This window comes from Cygnus olor, chromosome Z, assembly GCF_009769625.2.
Source record: "Cygnus olor isolate bCygOlo1 chromosome Z, bCygOlo1.pri.v2, whole genome shotgun sequence".
Classification (NCBI taxonomy): domain Eukaryota; kingdom Metazoa; phylum Chordata; class Aves; order Anseriformes; family Anatidae; genus Cygnus; species Cygnus olor.
In genome coordinates, this window is record NC_049198.1 from 65,674,411 (window position 1) to 65,694,967 (window position 20,557).

The 20,557-nt window shown below is 39.0% G+C and overlaps 1 protein-coding gene across 2 annotated transcripts in view; it reads left to right on the plus strand.

Annotated features, from left to right (window-relative positions):
* The window catches only part of DGKQ (diacylglycerol kinase theta), a 93,106-nt gene that overhangs the window by 36,920 nt on the left and 35,629 nt on the right, over window positions 1-20,557 (plus strand). For both annotated transcript variants that reach the window (XM_040541906.1, XM_040541907.1), the window contains exons 5-9: window positions 574-699; window positions 2,032-2,185; window positions 5,483-5,551; window positions 18,349-18,449; window positions 19,960-20,183. In XM_040541906.1, coding sequence (XP_040397840.1) covers window positions 574-699; window positions 2,032-2,185; window positions 5,483-5,551; window positions 18,349-18,449; window positions 19,960-20,183 — 674 coding nt within the window. The remainder of the gene's footprint in view (window positions 1-573; window positions 700-2,031; window positions 2,186-5,482; window positions 5,552-18,348; window positions 18,450-19,959; window positions 20,184-20,557) is intronic.

A 20,557-nucleotide genomic window follows, 5' to 3' on the forward strand; every position in this document is an offset into this window, starting at 1 on the left:
GTGGCTGTAGAATGTATTGCAGATAGTGAGATGACCTTAAATTTTGATAAACATCTCTATTTTTGAGGTTTATAGAAGTCTTGCTGAGAAGTCTGTGCAATGTATACAACATACTAATTAAAAAGAAAAAACAAAATCCATCATCTTTCTAAACACTTGCATTGCAGAAGCTGATATGGATTTTTTTTTTGAGCTGTTGGATGCAGTGCATCCCTGGTGAACACTGTCACATCCCTTAGACTTCCTACAATCTGTCTGAGGCAAGACTTCCCAGGTTCTCAGTGTGAAATATATGTGTAATACTGATCTTTCAGGATTTTTTTTTAAGAATAATTGGTTTTGGTGGACTCCAAAGACGAAGCATTATGTACTAAATTTTTGGGCCGTTTGATAAGGTCTTCTTGTGAGATGTAGTATTGTTCAGGGTTTTATTTTTATTAAGAAAATAGTTAATGCCCTGGTCTGTGTTGCTGTTTTCTCAGAGCTGTTTGAATTGCTCATTTTAAAGTTAGGTTGAAGATACTTCTGTACCTGTTGTCTGGTGTAATGCTAAGTTGTGATGTGTTCTACCAGGATACTTACCATCACCACTGGAGGGAGGGAAACCTTCCTTCAGGTGCTCGTTGCGAAGTTTGCAAAAAAACCTGTGGCTCTTCTGAGGTGCTGTCTGGCATGAGATGTGAATGGTGTGGCATTCTGGTATGTTGTGCTGTTGGGTGTATTTGTGGGAATCATATATATACACATAAGAAATATATGTGTGCGTGTGTGTATATATCTATATATATACACAAATATGTCAGCGTATATATTCATTCATTAATTAGGTAGGAAATGTGTTAATTTTTTTCCCCATTAGTCACTAGAATAAGCAATTTGCAAAATCACAGTTAAACTTTATGTGAAAATAATGGAATTAAATTTTAATAGAGACTAATCCTTAAATATTGCAGTTTATAAGTTTGCAGTTAATTTTGCCGTGCGAAATCAGAAGTTCTTTTAAATCACATGAATTCTGAAAAGTCAAAAGCTCACCTCACCATTCTAATATGCATATTCCTCTGTCCGTGTAGAATACTCTCAACCTGTAATTTTGTGTTAGTAGTGAATATTGGTTTCTGTCTTTCCCATGACTTCTGCAACATGATGGTAACCTTCAGTAACCCTTATAAAAGCTAGTCTTCTGCATAGATAGGAATTGGTCCATCCACTGAATACTACCTCCTGTAGAAATATAATTACAGACCAAAGTAGTGCCAGATGGGTTGTGAGCAGAGATGTTTGTCTGGTAAATTAAATCATTAATTTGCCACGTAATTCTAGATGAGGCATACTATGTAATAATTGTTTAAAATGAAAGTCTTGTGTATTTCAGATATGATTTGAATCATTTAATTTTTTTTATATCATAAAAATAGTGACATTTGTATTTGTAATCTGATTCATAATTTCTGAGGTGTCAGGAGCTGTCTTTGAGAACAGCCTAACAAATATAACATGCTACATGGCCACAGTTATAAAGGCATGCATATTCAGCAAAGATAGATCTAGGACAAATACAACGGCAGAAACAAACTAGTCAAGACTTGGAATAAAACTCCAAATGTCTTGTCTCAGAATGTGCAAGCAGGTTCTTGCAAGCAAGTGTAAGAAGTTTTAAATTATTTTTCTTTTTAAAAGTTTGTCAGTTTAAACTGTCTACCTTTCCCACCTACCCCAATAAATATCCATATAGATCAGAAGATCCAGAGCATGAGATCAAAATGTTAATCTTCTCCAGATGTCTGCTCAAAATCTTTAGTTTTTAATTAAGATTTATAATACTTGAAGTTTCTTCACATGTTAAGACTTCCCATTATTGTTTGTTTAAAAAATTAATGGAGCAAATTAAAATCTAGAATGAAAAAATGCGATTTACAAAAGGTCTGTACATTCTAGCCTGACTTTTGCAGTTCCAGTACATGTTTTGTTATAAACAAACCTGCTTTCTTTGTGTTTCACAAAGCGCTTAATTGATGGTTCTATTTATAGGCTCATGCTGCTTGCTACATAATTGTCACACCAGAATGTACTTTTGGAAGATTAAGGAATATGATTCTTCCTCCAAGCTGCGTGCAATTATTTTCTCGCAACTTCAGCAAACTGCATTGTTTTCGAATATCAGAAAATTTGCAAGCAGAATCAGGTAAAAGCTTTCAAAATTGAATGCAACTAATTGATGAGTGTGTTTAACTTAGTGTTATAATTTACTGGAGTGTATGATTGCTAATTTTCGCTGGCTTTTGTGACAATACTATAACTTTTTGCTAAATCAGGGCACAGGATACAGGTTATAAATGCAGACTGAGCAACTGGAAGAGTGTTCTTTCAATAATAAGCATGCAGAAAGTAAAAACCTAAAATACAAAAACTTTTGTGGGAGATTAGTGTTATTGTTGCGATAAGCACTTGCTAATACACATCGGTTTTTATATGGCTTGTGATATATGCAAATATTTTTATTTACCTCTTTGACTTGGTGAGAGGGTTCTGCCCTTGTAAGATTTCTGTGCTGAAAGGAAATCATATATTTAGCAGCGTAACGTTCTGCTGCCATCTAGAGTGTATGTTTGTTTAATAGCTCTTTAGGATAAAGAGAATTCTTTTGAACTACTGAAGTATTTGTTGTTTGATACTTTAATTATGTTTTTGTAAAGCTTTTCTTTTGGTACTTAACAATAATACGAAATTAAATATGAGGTAGGTAAAATACGGGTCTTGAAAGCCAAATGTTTGTAACTGCTCTTTTCTCAACCTGACAGGTTGTTCTTGAACTTTCTGCTTTGAACTTTTGATGCACACAGAGGCAGTTGTTTGCTAGAAGGAGCCATGTGTTTGCATATGCAGAATCTATGGCAGCAGTCCTTCTACAAAATAAAGTACATGGCCCTAAGCCTACATAAGCTAGGTGTACAGAACTATAAAGGCCTGCACGGCTGGAGGGAATCTTTATGTTGCGTGCTTGTTGATTGGCCTGTTTTTTTTTCAGTAAGTTATTTTTCTTTCTAATAAATTGCTCCTCAGGGGAAAGTCATGCAGTCTTTTATGCTTCCAACATAAGAAATAGCAGAAATATGCAATCCAGATGAACTTGGTTTTGCTGGAAGATTCCTTACGAATCTTGATTTGGGTGTATTGTTAGGTATTCAACAAGTTTCCCAAAAGCTTTAATGAAGGTAAAGTTGTGTTATTATTAACAAAAGTTAATCACAGACCTTTTTAACAGTCTCTTTTGGTGTATCTGTGATGTTAACCAAGTTTATCTTTTAAACAGCAGCATGCTCTTTTAGTTCGTCAGACTTGGGCTTTTTTTTTTTTCTTTGTCACCTCTAAATAGAATGAATACAGACCACCATGAGTGAAAGGATCTAAGGTTATAGCTGCACCTTCTAGTCTCTTCCTTCTTTTTTTAAATGATTGAAGAGAAAGATTTCAATGTCAGGACATATGGTACATGCTAAATGTACCAGTTTGTTTTACACACATTCACATTTCATGAAGTAATAATTTTTTTTTGCATTTCTTTAATAGAAGTGTATATCTTGTACTTTGAATTGAAAGAATGCAATGAAGATCAGGCATTAGCTGATCTAATCTGGTCAGGGACAGACTGAAGGGGTAGGGGAGATACTCCTGTGCTCTTCTGAAATAATGCTATGTGGATGGCTTGGTCAGTTGTTGGTATGCCCTCAGAGACCTGGTCATCCCAAGCCTAATGCTGAATCAAATGGTGAGAGAGGAACTGTGGTCTTTGTTCACCTGAATGCGTCTCTGCTGGTTCCTTTCCATTACTTTTCAGTGTGGGGACTATCAGGTAGGATCTGGTATGATGAGTCTCCCCAGAGTGCAAATGTAAATTAGAATATTCTCTCTATTTGACTACAGGAACTGCCTCCCCTTTGAGAGTAGGGGGAAGCACACACACAAGCAACTCATACGAGATGAGGGCTTTTTGAAGAAGGAGGAAAGAGCATAATATCATAATGGTATCATGTGCTGGGACAAGAGGAGAAAGGGCATGTAATACAATGTGAACTTCCATTTGAAATTTAAGTTTCAAATATGCCATTCCATGCCTGTCCTGCAGAGCTCTTGTCTTAGCATATTTCAAAGGAACTCTTAGAACTTCACTTGAACAGTCTCAGGATGCTGTTTGTGGTACTTTCCCTAGTATCCAGACTGAGTGAGAAAGAATCATAAAAGAAAGAGGTCAGTTCCTTTTCATCTAAGCTTAGAAAAAGGGGAATATTGGAAGCAACAATGAATTCTTTTATTTCTTATTTTTGTATTAACTTTTTTTTTAATTTGATTTTGCCTGAAGCAATTTTTTTTTAATATTTGAAAAATAGAGTACAAAAGCATTATTATTGATCTTTTTTACAGTCTATTGAAGCATTACCTAAATGTTCAGTAAGATACCTGGTCTCCAGTTTAGGACTCCTGTTAGCTACCCCTCTCTGTTTCTTGGAAGGTTTTTCTCCATTAGGATTCTGACTTCCCTAATACGTTTTTTGGTCTGAAGATCTTAGGGCTTTAATTTTTTTTTCTTTCTTTGTTCCTTATTTTCATGTGCCTTCTCCCTCACATGCAAGACATAGTTTTTATAAAGTTGTAGCCTGGCTTATGGCTTTTGGGAGCTTTGTCTGCATCCCAGTCAAGACTGACTGACAATTTCGATGGGTGGGAGTATGAATATCATGATATCATCCGTACGTTGGGTTGGCTTTTGTGGCACACTACTGCTGGCCTTAGAGAAGAAAAATATCTCATTTTTTGGATTTGCACTGGTCTTCCTTTATGGATCTGATCATTGGGAATGATAATGTTGTCAGGATGTTGTCTTTACAGAAGCAAATTTAAATGTTAGTAGTTTTTCTTTTCATCTCTTCTGAGTTTTATATGTGATTGTACATGCTCTGTTATCAGCTGACGTTAATTTATGGCTTTTAGTGAGAGATATGAGCTGCCTTCAGAGGTCACTTCTGGAGTGCAGTAATTTCTTTCTCTTCATTTGTCTGCAAATCTGTTTTTCATTTATGGAAATTATGTCCGTAATACCCATACTTTTTACTGGAAAGCTGCTACTGCAGTAGCAATAGATTTGAAATTTATTCATAGAAACCATGTATAATTTGGTAATAGGCAGACATCACAACTTGAGAAAGAGATTAAATGCACTGGGTCATGATATTAAAGTTGATAGTGGAAGCTTTTCATGTATGCCTTCACCATAGTTATGTGACAATGCAGTGTTGTTTTTCTTAACAATTTTATACTATGGATTTTTATTCTAAAATAGCTAGAAGAAAATGTGGTTCTTTTGTCTGACTAGAATTTTTTTGTGTTACTCTTCCGTGGAAACCATCCTTACACAGCAACTACTTTTTTTTTTTTAAGGTTAGATAAAAAAGAATCTTTCCTTAAAATCTTTTTTTTTCCACAGATGAAGATGATGATGTTGATGGGTCAACACAGGTGTCAGCAAAAGATGTCCAAATTTCAACAGATTCAAGTAAGTAGAATGTTAGTAAGTATTAAGTGGTGAATATTCCCATTCCAGTCTTTACTCATATAATCTTAGTTAGCTTTACCTTATTAAAAAAACAAAACAAAACCATTAAATGGCCATTCTTCTAGTGCTAGATATTAGTTTGGGGTCCAAAATTTGGGTTCAGCAGATATCCAGGGTCTTACCATCTCATCTCTATTTTCTACTGGTAAATTGCCATGAATGACAATCTGTTCATTACCCAGTCAAATCAATCGGAAAAGTAAGATTTTCCAAACTTCCTTTCTGCTGGTCAGTACTTTAGCACTAAATTACATTGGAAAAGAGCATGCTGCATAAGCCTCAACTAGCCATTTCTCTCACCATGGTAATTGAAGAAAGAAAGAATGGTGTTAAAAATCCATACATAGCAACCAATTTAAAGGGCAGACAGCATATCATATCAAAGCCTTTTTCCTTTGAGATAGCTGGATCCAAATTGTACTGAAGATACCAGGTGAATTTTTAGTTTTCATCAGGCATAACAGAAATGAATGCATTCCGTCGTGTCAGGATTGATCCAGGCTGGCAGCAACTTATGCACTTAAATTCTCGTACTTGTGGATCTTTCCAGGATTGGTATTAGCCAAACTTATTTTTCAGAAGATGAAGCTGACTACAACTTGGGGGCATTCCACTTGCTATATTCTTATTAGTAACTAGAAAAAAATGGTACTTGCTACCTAATGTATCTGTATGGATTGCTGTAAAAACAGAAATTCCAAATCAATACATGATTTTTTTTTTTTTAGTTTAAAGTTCTTATAAAATCAATAGGCTAATTTTGAAAATGTTGCTTGGATTAAAAAAAAAAGTCTAAGTCAGTTAACTGAGTTATGGAAGTGATCTCAAGTGTGCTCTTATTTCACTTTTAAAAATTTGAAGCTGGAATCTCTTGATGACTAATAAAGAAGTTATGATGCACAACCACACTCCCTTATTATGGGACCAAACTCTGATTAACTGCATTTTATCTATGAGCCTTCAGCGGTTCGCTTGTGTTTTAAGTGACATAAGTGGTTGAATGTCAAGACTGTTGTTCTTTGCCATCTAAGGTTATTTCTCTTACTCATGACTGTCAATGGGAACAAACTAAGTATCTAGACGTTCCAGCTGGTTTGTTCAAAACTACTAGTACAGGACAATTCAGCTTTAGACAACCTTCCCAAAAGAAGGAAAAAAATGTGAAAATTGGGAACCCAATATAATCTTGAATATGTCCTTTTTTTCATGTACAACATCCCTCTGTGGACTGGAGAAAACAGCAATAGATGGTACATTTTCAAGGCAAATGTAAGGAATCGTTATTCATGTTTTAAATAGAGAAGAAATTGCTTCTTCTTAATACATTTTCACAAACCAGATGTCAGTGTGTAGTCTAGTGTCTTTGCTACGATTAGAAAGCTCATTAGGTAGGGAATGATTCTCTCTCTTTAAAAACAAAGCATTCAGGAAAAAAAAAAAAAAGGTTGAAATGTTTGAAAGCTTTCATTTAGTTGTGTTAGAGGTCTCCAAATCTGGTACCCAGCAGAGGTAAGGCTGCTGTGGCTCCATGTTCCCAGGTCCAGCCACGAGCTATACCCAGGTAAGCAAGCATACACCTGCATGTGCAGACACCCATGTGTACACATGCATTTGAAACCACTACGTATGTACACACATACGTATGGACACTCAGATCAACATCAGGCACACTTGGTGCTCAGCCTGTTTTTCTCTTTGGCTGAGCAGGGTGAAGATCTGTTAGTGGGGATATATATATTTGTGTGAGTGTACACATGCATGTATGTGTGGGAATACTTACATTACATACACAGGGGTATACACATACACGTGTGTGTGCGTTTAGGTATCTGCGTACATGCATATATGCACACATGCATACACACAAACTCCAGCTCTCTCAGTGGACCCCTAGACTCTCCTGTAGTTTCTCTAGCAGTCAGCCTGGTTGTCCTGGTCCCTCCAGTAGTCATCACCTCCAGGTGCCTCATCCACAGAAAAACATGCGCACATGGCTCCCAGGCCACTCACCGTGCAGGCACGTAAGTCCAGCTAGAGGTTTGCTGGTGCTTGCACACCCGCTGTCAGTCCAGTTTTTGGCACTGTGGACATGTGGGTCACAGTGACCTGCAGTCCCACTCCATTTGCTATATTCAGAGACCCATATGTACACATGCAGAAGAGTGTAACACACCCAGCAAAAGTTAGAAACAGCCTTTAATGAGAAGACAGGACAGTATGTGCTGATCAGGTGCAGGGTGTGAAGGGCACCAACCTGCAACCTCCATGTATGACTATCCCCTTTTATGTCCTTATCCGTCTATTTTCACATACCTATTCCTCCGCATGTCACCTTTGGTTCTTAATATTCCCCTGAATACCCTGTAACAGCTCTTGTACAATCCCAGAGTGCTATTCCCATGCATCCCATAAAGATCTCCACACCCCTAAGTAGTGACCTCCTTGGTCAGTGAGGTGACACCCACATTGCTTCCCCTGCAGACTGACCTGGCGGGTGCCACTCCTGGCCTGTGGGACTGATACCCCTTGTATCAGGGCAACACAGGGCTTCTCTGACAAAGTTATTGGGCCTCACCTGCCTGCCATTGTGCTTCTGTGCTCCTCTGTGTGTAGGGAGTCATAACCTATCGAGTTAAACATCACAGAGGTGTGGGAGTTGTGTGCCAGGCGTCTTCTACCTGTTTCTAGAAAATATGTGATAATTGTTGTGTAATGTGTTAGCCATTCATTAGCCTCTGTGTGTTGACTCTGTATTTGCCATAGCTTTAGGGATGTTACCATGCTCTCCTTCAGGAGTGTCTGAACTGAATTATGTTCTGCAATGCTGTAGTTTTTCTTAATTCCAGCTCTCCACATTTTACAGATACCTGTTTTTCAGAAACTTTGGAAATAAGTCTAAACAGATTGAATAGTATTGGCCTGTAAATGCATGCTTTTTCCTTAGGCAAGAAACCAGTAAGAAAGGGTGCAAAGTCTTTAGATTAATACTAGAATAAAATTTTGAATTGGTGGCCTGCATTCCCCTTTCTTTCTTAGCTCTTGTAGTAGGATTGTTGAGCGAAAAGTTAGAAGACATAAATACTAGATTTCAGAACTTAAATACATTAAGTCAGGCGTAAAACTTAGCCTACTGAGATACCGAAGCCAAAAGCATAAAAGGACCGTAAAAACAAGCCTACACTTTGAAGCGATCAGTTTAACAGATGTAGAGATTTGCTGAAAAAACTTGTGAGCAGGTTTGAAAAAGGACTGTAAATCCTTGTGCCTGGGAGCATGAGCCAGCTTCCAAGAGCTTGTCTACACAGTGAACAATTAACTTGAGGAGAACTGAATGTTACAGGAGTAGTAAGATAAACATTATTTGGATGCTCTTATTAGTGTAGTTAGTCGTATTGCTTGGGGAAAGAGTTCAGCCCAAAGTCCATTTTCAAACTAAAGTAATTGTGTCGGTCATTCTGTGAACGTATAACTGATAAAACTGCTCTGTATTGACAGATCTCGGGTAGCTGGGATAAGGGAAGGGATTAAAAGTGCTTCTCGGAGGTGAATTTGAAAAGTGTGCATTGTCTGTCCTTTCTGAGGTGAGATGTTGAATTTGCTTTCAACCAGCACAGATCCCTCTTGGTTTCCTGGAAACAGAATTCATTGGTCTCAGCTAAGAGGCAACCACAAATGTATTCTGTCAGGCCAGAGAGGTCAAAAGGGCAAATGTAAAAATCACAGAATCACAGCATATCCCAGGTTGGAAGGGACCCACAAGGGTCATCAATTAAAAATCATTTCTCTTACTTCATAGCAATGTGAAGACATAGTGGATAAATAAAACCAACAACCTTGATTTGTTGTATACATGCAACAAATGAATCCCCGAGGAGCTATCTCAGTAACTCCTGAAATAAAATAAAAATGAGTCATTGCAGACTCTTACTTGAGTGTCGATATTCAGGGATCTGGGAACACGAAGAGACATCAGATTCTACCCTAATTGCTTGCCAGTAATCAATAAAAGATGAGGACACTTGGCTACTGTATAGTGGGGCCCAGGGAGCTCTTATTTACTTGAAAGCTTATCCATCACAGGTAGTGCTTGATGGCTGTTGTCTCTAAATGTCCTACACTTCTTTCCTCAAGATTATGTTCAGTGGTACTTCAGGAGGTATTCATTTAGTTGAATTGCAGTCATGCTGATGTCATGCTAAAATCTTTTTTCCCCAACATAGTTTCCTTAACCTGCATTTAAAGATATTTTGAACTAGTGTCTTGAATGCTGGAAAAAGGTTGTATGTTTCCCTTTCTTGGCTGAATTGCTTTTAACTACTTGGAAAAGAAAAATAAGTGTTCTGAAAAATCATATGCTACATTTGTTTCATTTCACTTTCCGCCTGCAGTGCATAGCCTCCTTTCTTTTCAACCCTCTTTGTCTGCCTTTTCTGACACTTGTTAGAGGCTACTAGTATTTCACTTATCAATGAATTATGTGTTGTATTTTCTTTTTCTAAATTGTCCATCTTTGATATCCCATCTCCCACTTTCCTTCCTTCTTCAGTAACGTTTACTCCCTACTGTTGCTGCCTGTTTGGTTTGGTTCGGTTCCCTCTCAATCATCTTGTCCCTCTCTTGCTCAATGCATCCCTTTTCCTCTCACCCTTGATGTCTCATACTAATAGGTGGTCAAAACATTTCCTACTCTAGATGCATTTTTCAGGAAAGTCAAGCACCTTTTCTTAAGCTACTTACTGTAAATGTAATTTTACAATGTAAAAATGTTTTCTGGCAAATATCTTTAAGAGGGATGATTGAAACATCTCTCTGAGGTTTTCTGGCATTGTTGCCAGAAGGGTATGGAGACATATTAGCTAATACTAGTAGCCAATGTTAATTTATTCCATGTCTTCAGAGAATAAGACAAGGCTTAGCAGATTAATAATTTAACCATAGATATCTTAGAATGACATGGAGATTTATGTTTTTTGAGAGTTTTTTCCTGTGATTTTGCATTCTCTCTGCTTTAATATTTTGCTAGTCTTGATGCTTGGGTATAGTTTCTCCATAGCAGCCCACTGGAAATGTGTGCAAATGCATTTCAGTAGGTGTATCGAGGGCTCAGGGTACTTTCTGGCTGCACATGTGTTGTTGCCCAGGGATGCAGCCCACTTGGCAATGTGAAGATGAAGGGCATACTCCTGACCTGGGAGTCTCTCTGCCATCTGGATGGCTTTCAGCACCCTCTGACTGCGTGTGAACCATCTGTTCCCGTGAGTGCACATCCTCCACAGGAGAAAAGAGGAGAGAAAGCTGAGCACTAAATGTGAGAGGCACCCATCAAGAGAAAACCCTCTCTCCAGGAGGTTTCAAAGGAAACTGGCTCAGGGAATAAGGGGCTACAGTATTGTCAGCAAACATGTTTTTCACAGCATGTCTGTCCACAGCCCATGTTCTGCTAGCTAATGCTCTGCTCAGCTTACTGCTTACTGCGCTAGCTTACTGTAGAGGTCTGGGGGCCTGTGTTCCTTGAGTCTTTTCCTTCAATTCTGGGGAAGTGAGATACAACATTCTTTCATTAGGTATACCTAAGTTACTGGCTTAATGCTTGCTTATGTCTTGTCCCAAATCTGCTAACAGTGTGGAGGAAACCTTCACTGTAATTCTGCAGGCAGGAATACATCATTTTCAGGAAAGAGCAAAGACAGCATATGTGGTGTGTATGGGTTTTTCCTCTAAAGATACATAGCTGAACTTACTGCTTACAGATAACTATGCAGGTCACATGTTCCTCTAAAAGGTGGTTTAAATGGATTTGGAGCCCTAAATCTAGAGTGGAAACCGGGTAAAACCAGAAGAGGTTTTGTTAAATACAGCGGATGCTTGCAGAAGTTCTAAAATTCTCCCTGGAGGGGATGGGTGAACAAGCATGGCTGCCAGCATAGTTTTGTGCTCCAAAACTGTCTTGGAACTAGCAATATCTGACCTGATCGTGAAAACCTCTTCAGGGAAATGACAAACCTGTAAATGGCTCTCCTGGAAGAGGAGAATCCAGAGGAAGAAAGAATTTGGGACTTCCACAAGAGTCTTCTAAAGACTAATAAAAGCAAAGAAAATACACAATTCATACCTGTTTTACTGCTGCCTTGAAGGCTGTGGTAATACTGAAATAAAGCAAAATCTGCCAGTCCAGAGTTCTGTAATTTGAAGTAGCTCTGAGTATAAAAGGAGAGCAGAAAGGCTGTGAATAACACAAGTTTTCTTTGGAAGGATTGTTCTCTGTAAGCAGCGTAGCTAGAATTTATTTCTTTTAAGGCTAAACTCCAACATATGTTTGGTGTAGGCCTCTATTTTTCTTGAACAACAAAAACTCTGTCTACTTTGTTTCATCCTCTCCGCCACAAACCACACACAAACCTTTTCAGAAGCAGTGTCCCGTATATGGGGATTTTTTAGGTCAAAATACATGAATCATTAAATGCTATTTATCTTTTTCCCAGGAATACTTGGTATCTTAGCCTCTTAAGTCATTTCGTAGTTTGATAACTTATGTCTGTAGTTGACCTTTTTGTAGTTGCCTTCACCTTGAAAAGTGTAATCATGAAGAGTAGGTCCTTTTTTTTCAACTCAGAGTCCTGTGATGAGTGTACTGGTTTTGGCTGGGATGGAGATAATTTTCTATTTTCAATAGTGAGTGGCTCTGAGGTACTAAGCTGCCTACTGGGGCTAACCCATAAGAATAAGAAAATAATAATAATAATAATGTTTTTTCAAGGGAACTCCTGATATTGTGTAGTCTGGCGCAATAGGAAAAGATAAAAGTTCTAAGGGAGAGGCATTCTGAAGTGAAATACCAATATTTGTAAAACAGACAATAACTCCTGAAATAGCAAAATTTGATGTATGCATCCATTGCATATTACCAAGACTTTTTATGTACTATAAAACATGAGAGGTAGACCTCACTTCTATAACTTGATCATTCTCTAATATTCAAAAATTGGAGCAGGAGAGAGAAGGAGCTTTAACGTTAGAAGTTGTTATAGTTGAGCTTCTTTTCAGAGGTTAGTTCAACATATCAGACTGAGAAGACACACCTTTAACTTTCATGTTGTGGATGCGCACTTGAATTAGTCAGGAAGTGTTTTCCCAGGTGACTAGCCGTGGTCAAATAACTGTCTGTTTAGCTTTCTGTTAGTCTGTTTGCAGAAGCTCAGGTGCAAGAAAGCCAACTTTCATCAAGTTATAGTACAAGGGACTCCACTAAGGATGACAGTGACAAAAGAAGTCGAATATGACTTTTCACTTCATAAATTGAAGTTGCTTTGTGTGATAGGTAACCGCATTACCTTATGGAAAGCAAGATTGAGCATAGTGTATGTTTGGTTAAGGAATGTACTTGAGATCCACATTCTTCTTTGCAAAATGGTTTGAGTCAATCCAACCCTATGAAACATTTGTCTGATCTTAAGTGGAGAGCTCATAAAAAATCTTCAGATAAAATTGCTAAGGATTCTTTCAGGACAGCTAGCGTCTAACAAACAGTCTACAAAGGCAGTTCAAATGAAGACAAGTATTAAAATTTGGATGAATGTTTTTTATTCTCAGATGTTTGTCTATCCTCTGGATTGCTAGAGAAAACAGTAGAGATCTTGATAATGTTATGAAAGTTTGTACTCGGAACATTGGTTGTGCTTCAGTAACATGTGTTTGCTGTCTTTTCTCAAATCATATTAGCCCAAGAGAAGGTCACCCAGGACACAATGTCTTTTGGTTACAATTTGTTCATGCTGCAGTCACCATGGAGATATCTCTGACAGAAATCTGTTCCTAAAAGAATTTCACTTTTTCTGACAGTAATCCAGCAGGGTTTAAAGGAGAGGATCACATTTTGACTATTAAAAAGTTGTGAACGTCTGCTATTGTCTCAGTGTGATGGCAATAGACTGTCAAGGATAGTTTGGAAGTGTGAGTTGATCATACTTCAATGTGCCTCATATTGAGGCTTTAAAAAAAATCAGTGAAGAGGTTAAATGCTATCAACCCCCCATATCACTGGTAGGGTACTCCATTGTACAGGCCTACAGCTGGACTTCATGCTTCTGTAGATAACCCATTGAGACCAGTAGTACAGCCAGCTTTCAGTCCTCCTCTCGCTCCACTTCCTAGTCTGTACTTCATCCATTTGCCTATGAGGTTATGGGAAGCAGTGTCAAAAGCCTTGCTAAAGTCAATAAAAACAATATCCAGTGCTTTTTTCTCATCTACCCAGTCAGCTGTCATAACAGAATGCTATCAGCCTGGTTAAGCGTGATTTCCCATCATAAATCTGTGCCGACTACTTGCACTCCTTAATATGTTCTAAAATTGCTTCTGACATTACTTGTTCCATCACCTTTCTGGGAATCAAGGTCAAGCTGACCATCCTGTGGTTCCTCAAATCCTCTTTCCTCAAGATAAGGGTTAAACTTGATCTCTTCCAGTCCTCAGGAACCTCCCATGAATCTCCTTGGTCTTTGACAGATAATCTAGAGTGGCCTTGAAACAACACCCAGCTCTCTCAGCATTGTGTCAGACCCATGGAATTCTGCATGGCCAGTTTGTTTAGGTGTTCCCTAACATAAACCTCCTCCACTAAGGCTAAGGCTTCCTTGCCCTGGACTTTCCCAAAGGTCTCAGGAGCCTTGGGGTGGCTGATGGCCAGTCTTACCAGTGAAAACTAAGACAAAGAAGGCAGTCAGTGCCTCAGCCTTCTTCATGTCCCTTATGACCAGGTCCTCGTTCCAAACCCTCTGCAGGCCCACATTTTCTCCAGTCATCATTTTCCTGATGATTTTTTCTTGTCTTACGCGTCCTTCACTAGATCTATCTCCATATGGGCTTTGGCTTTCCTAGCCATATCTCTGTATGGACAGTCTCTAAATTCATCCCAACACAATTCTTCATCTCTCTCTTGTGTGCTTTCTTTTCACAGCCAAGTTTTGTCAGGAGTTCCTCTTTAATCCATGCAAGCTTTCTGCCACCTCTGCTTATTTTTCCTATTTTTAGGAACAGAAAGCTTGAGATCAGAGGAAGTGAACCTTGAAAACTGGCTACCCCTCCTGGACCACTCTTCTCTCCAGAACTGTATCCCATGGGATTTTTCTAAACAGATTCCTGGGCAAGCCAAAGTCCACTCTCCTGAAGTTCTTCATTATGATACTTCCATTTTCTTTTTTCCCCTCCTTTCACTTTCATGATCCTGAACTCTACCATCTTGTGGTCGTTGTAGCCAAGGCTGCCCACAGCCTTTATATAACCAAACCTGGTTTATAAGCATCAGGTCTAGCAAAACATCTCCTCACATAAGCTCATTACTTGTCTCAGGAAGGTATCATTACCCTCTGTGAGGAGCAGCACCTGCTAACGTGAGGCTTCCTGCAGGTGCTTGAAGGTGTTGCTACTTCGTCTCCTACTTCTTCCTGACCACAGGCTTTGACAACCACCACCATGTCACTCATACATTGGCTGACCCACTTCTCCTAACCCAGAAGCTCTTGCTGGGATGGATCACTTTTAGCCCTGCTCTGTTTTTAGGGTCTTAACATAAAATATTTCTTGTTCATGTGCAGTTTATCATAGTTTGGTAAGTGCTTGTTTTCACATCATTGGTACATTTCAGGTTTTTCCTGTTAGTAATGCCATAGGTTATTTTTAGCATTTTATTCCCTTGTTTCCATGTCACAGTGACTTTTAAGTTAAGCACAAATGATCAAAATGATTCTCTTAAGTTAGAATGAGTTCAGATGCAAAAGAGATTGGGTGGATTAGTTCATTTGCAGCAGAGCAAAGCAGTCCTCAAATTCCTCTTTTCAGAGAGGCCTAGTTATTTCAAGAGAGGTCATAAAATTTCCTTAGAAGGTGAAATTGTACAGTGCTTGTAGCTGGACATGAAACAACACAAAGAAGAGTTGCTTGAAATGGCGCAAACACCTGTTTGTTGCAGGTGTAGTCTTTCAAATAGCCTCCCCTTTCAGTGTTTTCTGTATATCAGATTTAACCCTCATTCTGTGTGGAAATTAAGAGCATGTATCTATCACATGAAGGAATAATTGTCAGCATTCATCTTTCATGTATTCAAGAAGGATAAATTAGTGTTTGCAGTTAGAGGAACAGGGGACAATTAATATTATTTGTTTCCCAGCACAACCGGTTTGTTCAGCATCAATTAGCAATCTGCGATGCAGGCAATAACCATCTGTTGTGGTTTAACCTGGCCGGCAGCTAAACACCACACAGCCGTTCACTCACCCTCCCCCCTCCCTCTCTGGGATGGGGGAGAGAAACGGGAAAGTGAAGCCTGTGGGTTGAGATAAAGACAGTTTATTAAGACAGGAAAATAATAATAACAATAATAATAATAATGATAATAGTACTACTGATAATAAAGTGTACGAAACAAGTGATGCACAATGCAATTGCTCACCACCCGCTGACCGATGCCCAGCCTATCCCCGAGCAGCCGGACCCCGCCCCTCCACCCCGGCTAGCCACCCCTATATATTGTTCAGCATGACGTCAGATGGTATGGAATACCCCTTCGGCCAGTTTGGGTCAGCTGTCCTGGGTCTGTCCGCTCCCAGCTCCTGCTGCACCTGTAGCCTGCTCGCTGGCAGGACAGAGCGAGAAGCTGAAAAGTCCTTGGCTTGGTGTAAGCACTGCTCTACAACAATTAAAACATCAGCATGTTATCAGCGCTCTTCTCATCCTAATCCAAAACATAGCACCCTACCAGCTACTAGGAGGAAAATTAACTCTGTCCTAACTGAAACCAGGACACCATCTCACAAAAATCCTTTGATTAAAAAAGCTAATGTAGTGCTCTGAGATCAATTTGTGTTATATACTTTCCACTTTATAGCAGTGTTTGTTGAATAAATTTCTTGTGATGTTTATCGTCGTGTGTGTCGCTTTCCTGCCCCACTGTCCCTAAATGGATTAAAGGAAGAGGCAGCCAGCCTCTTCGCAGAACAGAGGCTCCCAGAGCCAGGAAGAGAGGCTGGGTAGCTGTGTGCCCCTGCAGCAGGCTTGTGTGTGCTCTGAGCTGTGGTCTCAGCTTGTGATGGACCTCAAATGTTGTGCAATGACACGAACAAAGAGCAAAGTGCTGTACCAAAGTACTGCCCAAATCCCCCCAAAGAGTGGAGGATTGCTCCTGGAGCAGTCCCACCCATTCTTCTTCTCCTGTTAGTGGGCAAGGGCTGCTGCTGAAACACTCATTGATCACCATTGTCACTTTTGTCCTAGTAGAGGCGAAGATGAGTTCAGAGTGCAATGGGAGGCTGTAGTGGTTATTGCTTTGCTGTGCAATTAGATCATTATATTGCCTAATGAGAACATCCTTGCTCGTTTACTGTGCCATGCCTAGTGGAATTGTTAATGAAGAAAGGCCATGATAAATGGAGAAACCTGAACAGAGAGAAGTTTAAAGTCTAGCTCTTGCATTTCAAAATAATTGGAAATAAAATTAACAAGAATGAAGGTAGCAGGATTTTTTTCTTCAAGTGTGAGGGTCTTGTTTAAAAAATGCTGTCTTCAAACATAATTTTGGATGAAGCTTTAATTCTGCAGAGTGTCTACTTGGGAAGTGACAATAAACAGTGAAACAGGAATAGGTGCATGAGACACAGCGTATCTGAGTTCCAGGTGGCTCCAGAAGGCCAGCAGGGTGTCACTGAAGTGCCCTTTCAAAGCACTTATTTGCTGCAGTGTTTCCTAAGTTTGCTGTCACAGCAGCACTCAGGTAGCCCACAACTTGCTTCTTTCTGCCTGGGATTCTAGCAAGCTTTCTCCAACCATCACTTAGGTGTGGGGTGGTTTTGGTGTTTTGTTTTTTTTTTGCTCTTCCAGTTTCAGCTCTCCTTTTTAATCCTTATATGACAAAGGATAATTTGATAGTGTGGTTCTTCAAATCTAAATGCCAATACTATTTGAGAGCAAGAGGTTTCCAGTGCTGCTGTACTACGCAATATTTCCAAACTGAAAGTGAAAGATGAAACTGGACTCCAGCATGCAATGTACACCTCCCTTACAACAAGCACTAACAGACTGCCTGATGAACCGGTTGTGTGTACGTTACAGCTGGTCTGTGTGGTTTTCTGTTAAGCCTTCAAGCATTTTAAGTCTGCAAGTCATCAGCTCCTACCCATTTTATCACATTATGATGACTACAGGATTGTTTATGAGCTGTTTATAACAGTTTTATTATGAGATTACACACTGTAACAGCAAAGTGTTGTTCTTCATTTGCTGCAGCTGCTTTCTTCTAGCTTTTCTACTGTTCCTTAATTTTATCCTGTTGCCTGGACCAACTATTTTAAAGACTTTCTTCAGAAAGATACTCTCAGAACGTGCAGCACTTTGTGAGCTGTTCCTGAAGGTGATGGCTTGGTTTTAGTTGTTGAACTGTTCAGTAATAAAGGCAGTCTTGAATGGTGAGGATGAAGAAGTGATGAAGTAAACACTATAGTCTCATAACAAAACCCTGCATAAAGCTATGATTACTTGAAATACTCTTCGTTGTTTCCTCCATGAATGTACACCTGGTTTAAATCAACAATGACAAAACAAAAAGGTTTAGCCTCAAGGCTTGTTATGAAGAAACAAATGAGTGGGTTAAAAGTAGGTTTTCAATAGTTCCATTGTACGCTTCCTGATCAGGTAGCTTTATGATTTGAGGGGTGTGTTATTGAAATACAATAATTGTTTTCATTCAGGTAAACAAACATTAAAGATATTTGATGGGAATGATGCAGTGAAACGCAATCAATTTCGACTGATTTCAGTTCCCAGGATTGCAAAAAATGAAGAAGTTGTGGTAAGATACCTGGTGAAGGTCAATATTACGATGTTATAAAGGGGCAAATAATTATATATTGCAATAGTCAAAAGCTTATTTGTACAAATGTAACTGAACAACAACAAAATCTGTAAGTGGTATAAAATATTTTAATGTAGTTTGACTTCATGTAGGGCTCTTATTTTAGAATATCTGTAGATATTGTGGTTTAGATATATGTAGCTTATGGGGCCCACAGTGTGTGCAGCAGAAAATGATATGTTCAGCAGTCATTCTTTTTCCTGGTGTGACACTAAAATCTGACTTTACTGATGTGAGCAATACTGGATAACCAGCTCCTTAGATCTCATTCTTCTTCTGTAGTTTGAAGTCCTCATTAGTAGTTTGAAGTTCATGCTGGATAGCCACCACTACTGCACTGCAATTAATCAGCTTTGAAGACTGAAGCATGCAGCACTTACCTCCATTTGATTGTGAAAGTAATGAATTATTGATTACATAATGGCCACTCTCTAGCTGTTTCAGCACTTCATCTTGGGTGGAAACATGACTCAATCCGAAACTACATGTTCTGTACAGATTTTGATTTACTGGGCTGGGCATAACTGGGTAGAGACCCCATGTTGTGCAGAATGAAGCCCAGAGGGAGCATGGGGAGGTGCACAGTAGGATGGTGAGGACTCCAAGTCAATAAAGAACTTGGCACACGAGTCTGGAGAATATATTAACTCAGAATTTTGATGATTTAAACTCACAGCTCGTTAAGATTGTTACCTTGCTAGTGTGCTCAAAATCAGCAGGGATTTTGAAAATGGCTTTTAATATTCTGTATGTCAGTGGTGTCCAAGGAAAATTGAATATGGTGCTGAAAACACTTTTATTTAGGACTACTACTCATCTTTAAAGCGTGTTTCATCAGACTGCTGCATACAATACCAGGGCAGATTAGTACCACTTTTCGTAAGTGACTTAGTGGGCTGTATTCACTGCAGAGTGTGTATGTGCAGAGTTGCTGCAGGCACGGGCCAGTAATGGATGTAATATTCCTCTGACTGCTTGCATCTCCCAAGGACAGCACCTTAACTTACTCTTCGCAGATGTGTGGGTTCAGGGCAGCCTTGTGGTTGAGAGGCTCACTAATTTTCAGTACCCCTTTAGTTCAAGAAGATAATGTGTTCAGAATTGGGCATAATCGAGTGTCATCTACCAATTTCCTTTTGGAGTAAATTTTGCATGCACTCTATGTCAGTTGTATTGGTGCTGAATTTTTACTTTTGACTTGAATTTAAAATGACTATCACTAGACAAAAATGCAATGTTCAAATTACTATTTTCCATTGATAATTTTTTGTATCTTCTACTAAAATTTATTTTTACAACGTTGTTGTTGTTTTTTCCCTACTGTTCTGTGCTTAAAACATGTTGTAAAGGTTGATTCTGTAAGTAGGGTATTTATAAGTGTCTGCGGCTACACAGGTATTATTGGTATCTTTTCAAGAAAATGTTAATTTATCTTTCTGTGTTGTAGGAGGCTGCTTTGAGGGCATACTACATAAATGATGACCAGCAGGAGTATGAGCTGCAGACCTTTACGCAGCAGGCGCTGCTGTCTGATGACGTTATCAACAGGAACGATGCTGCAGAGGACAGCAACTCAGGCTCAGTATTCCGAGAATCCGTTCCTGAAGCTTGGATCATTAGAGCCAAACCAAAGGATGAAGAAGTGATCAGAATTTATCCTGCCTGGCTGAAGTGAGTGCTTTCCTCCTCTCTTACAAGGTTATCCTGCTTAGCTAGCTATCCTGCTTTGTCCTCTGTAGTTTAGCTTAGTGTGTTTCAGTCATTAAAATCTCACAAGTATAACAGAGAATGTAGTTTTTTCTTTTGTACTAGAGGATACTTTTGTTTACTTTTCTGAATGAGCAATGCACATATTATTCATTTCAGCATGTGGAAACCTGCTCACGGGTTTCTTAACATGCACACAACACGTGCAACTTGTGCAGTTCTATTACTGTACATTTGGCCAAAAAGATGCAACTTTATTTTAACTGTATATGTAAATAAATGAGTAAATGATGACAGATACGTGTCAATTGAAAGCTTGACATTCTTGGAAGAATTAT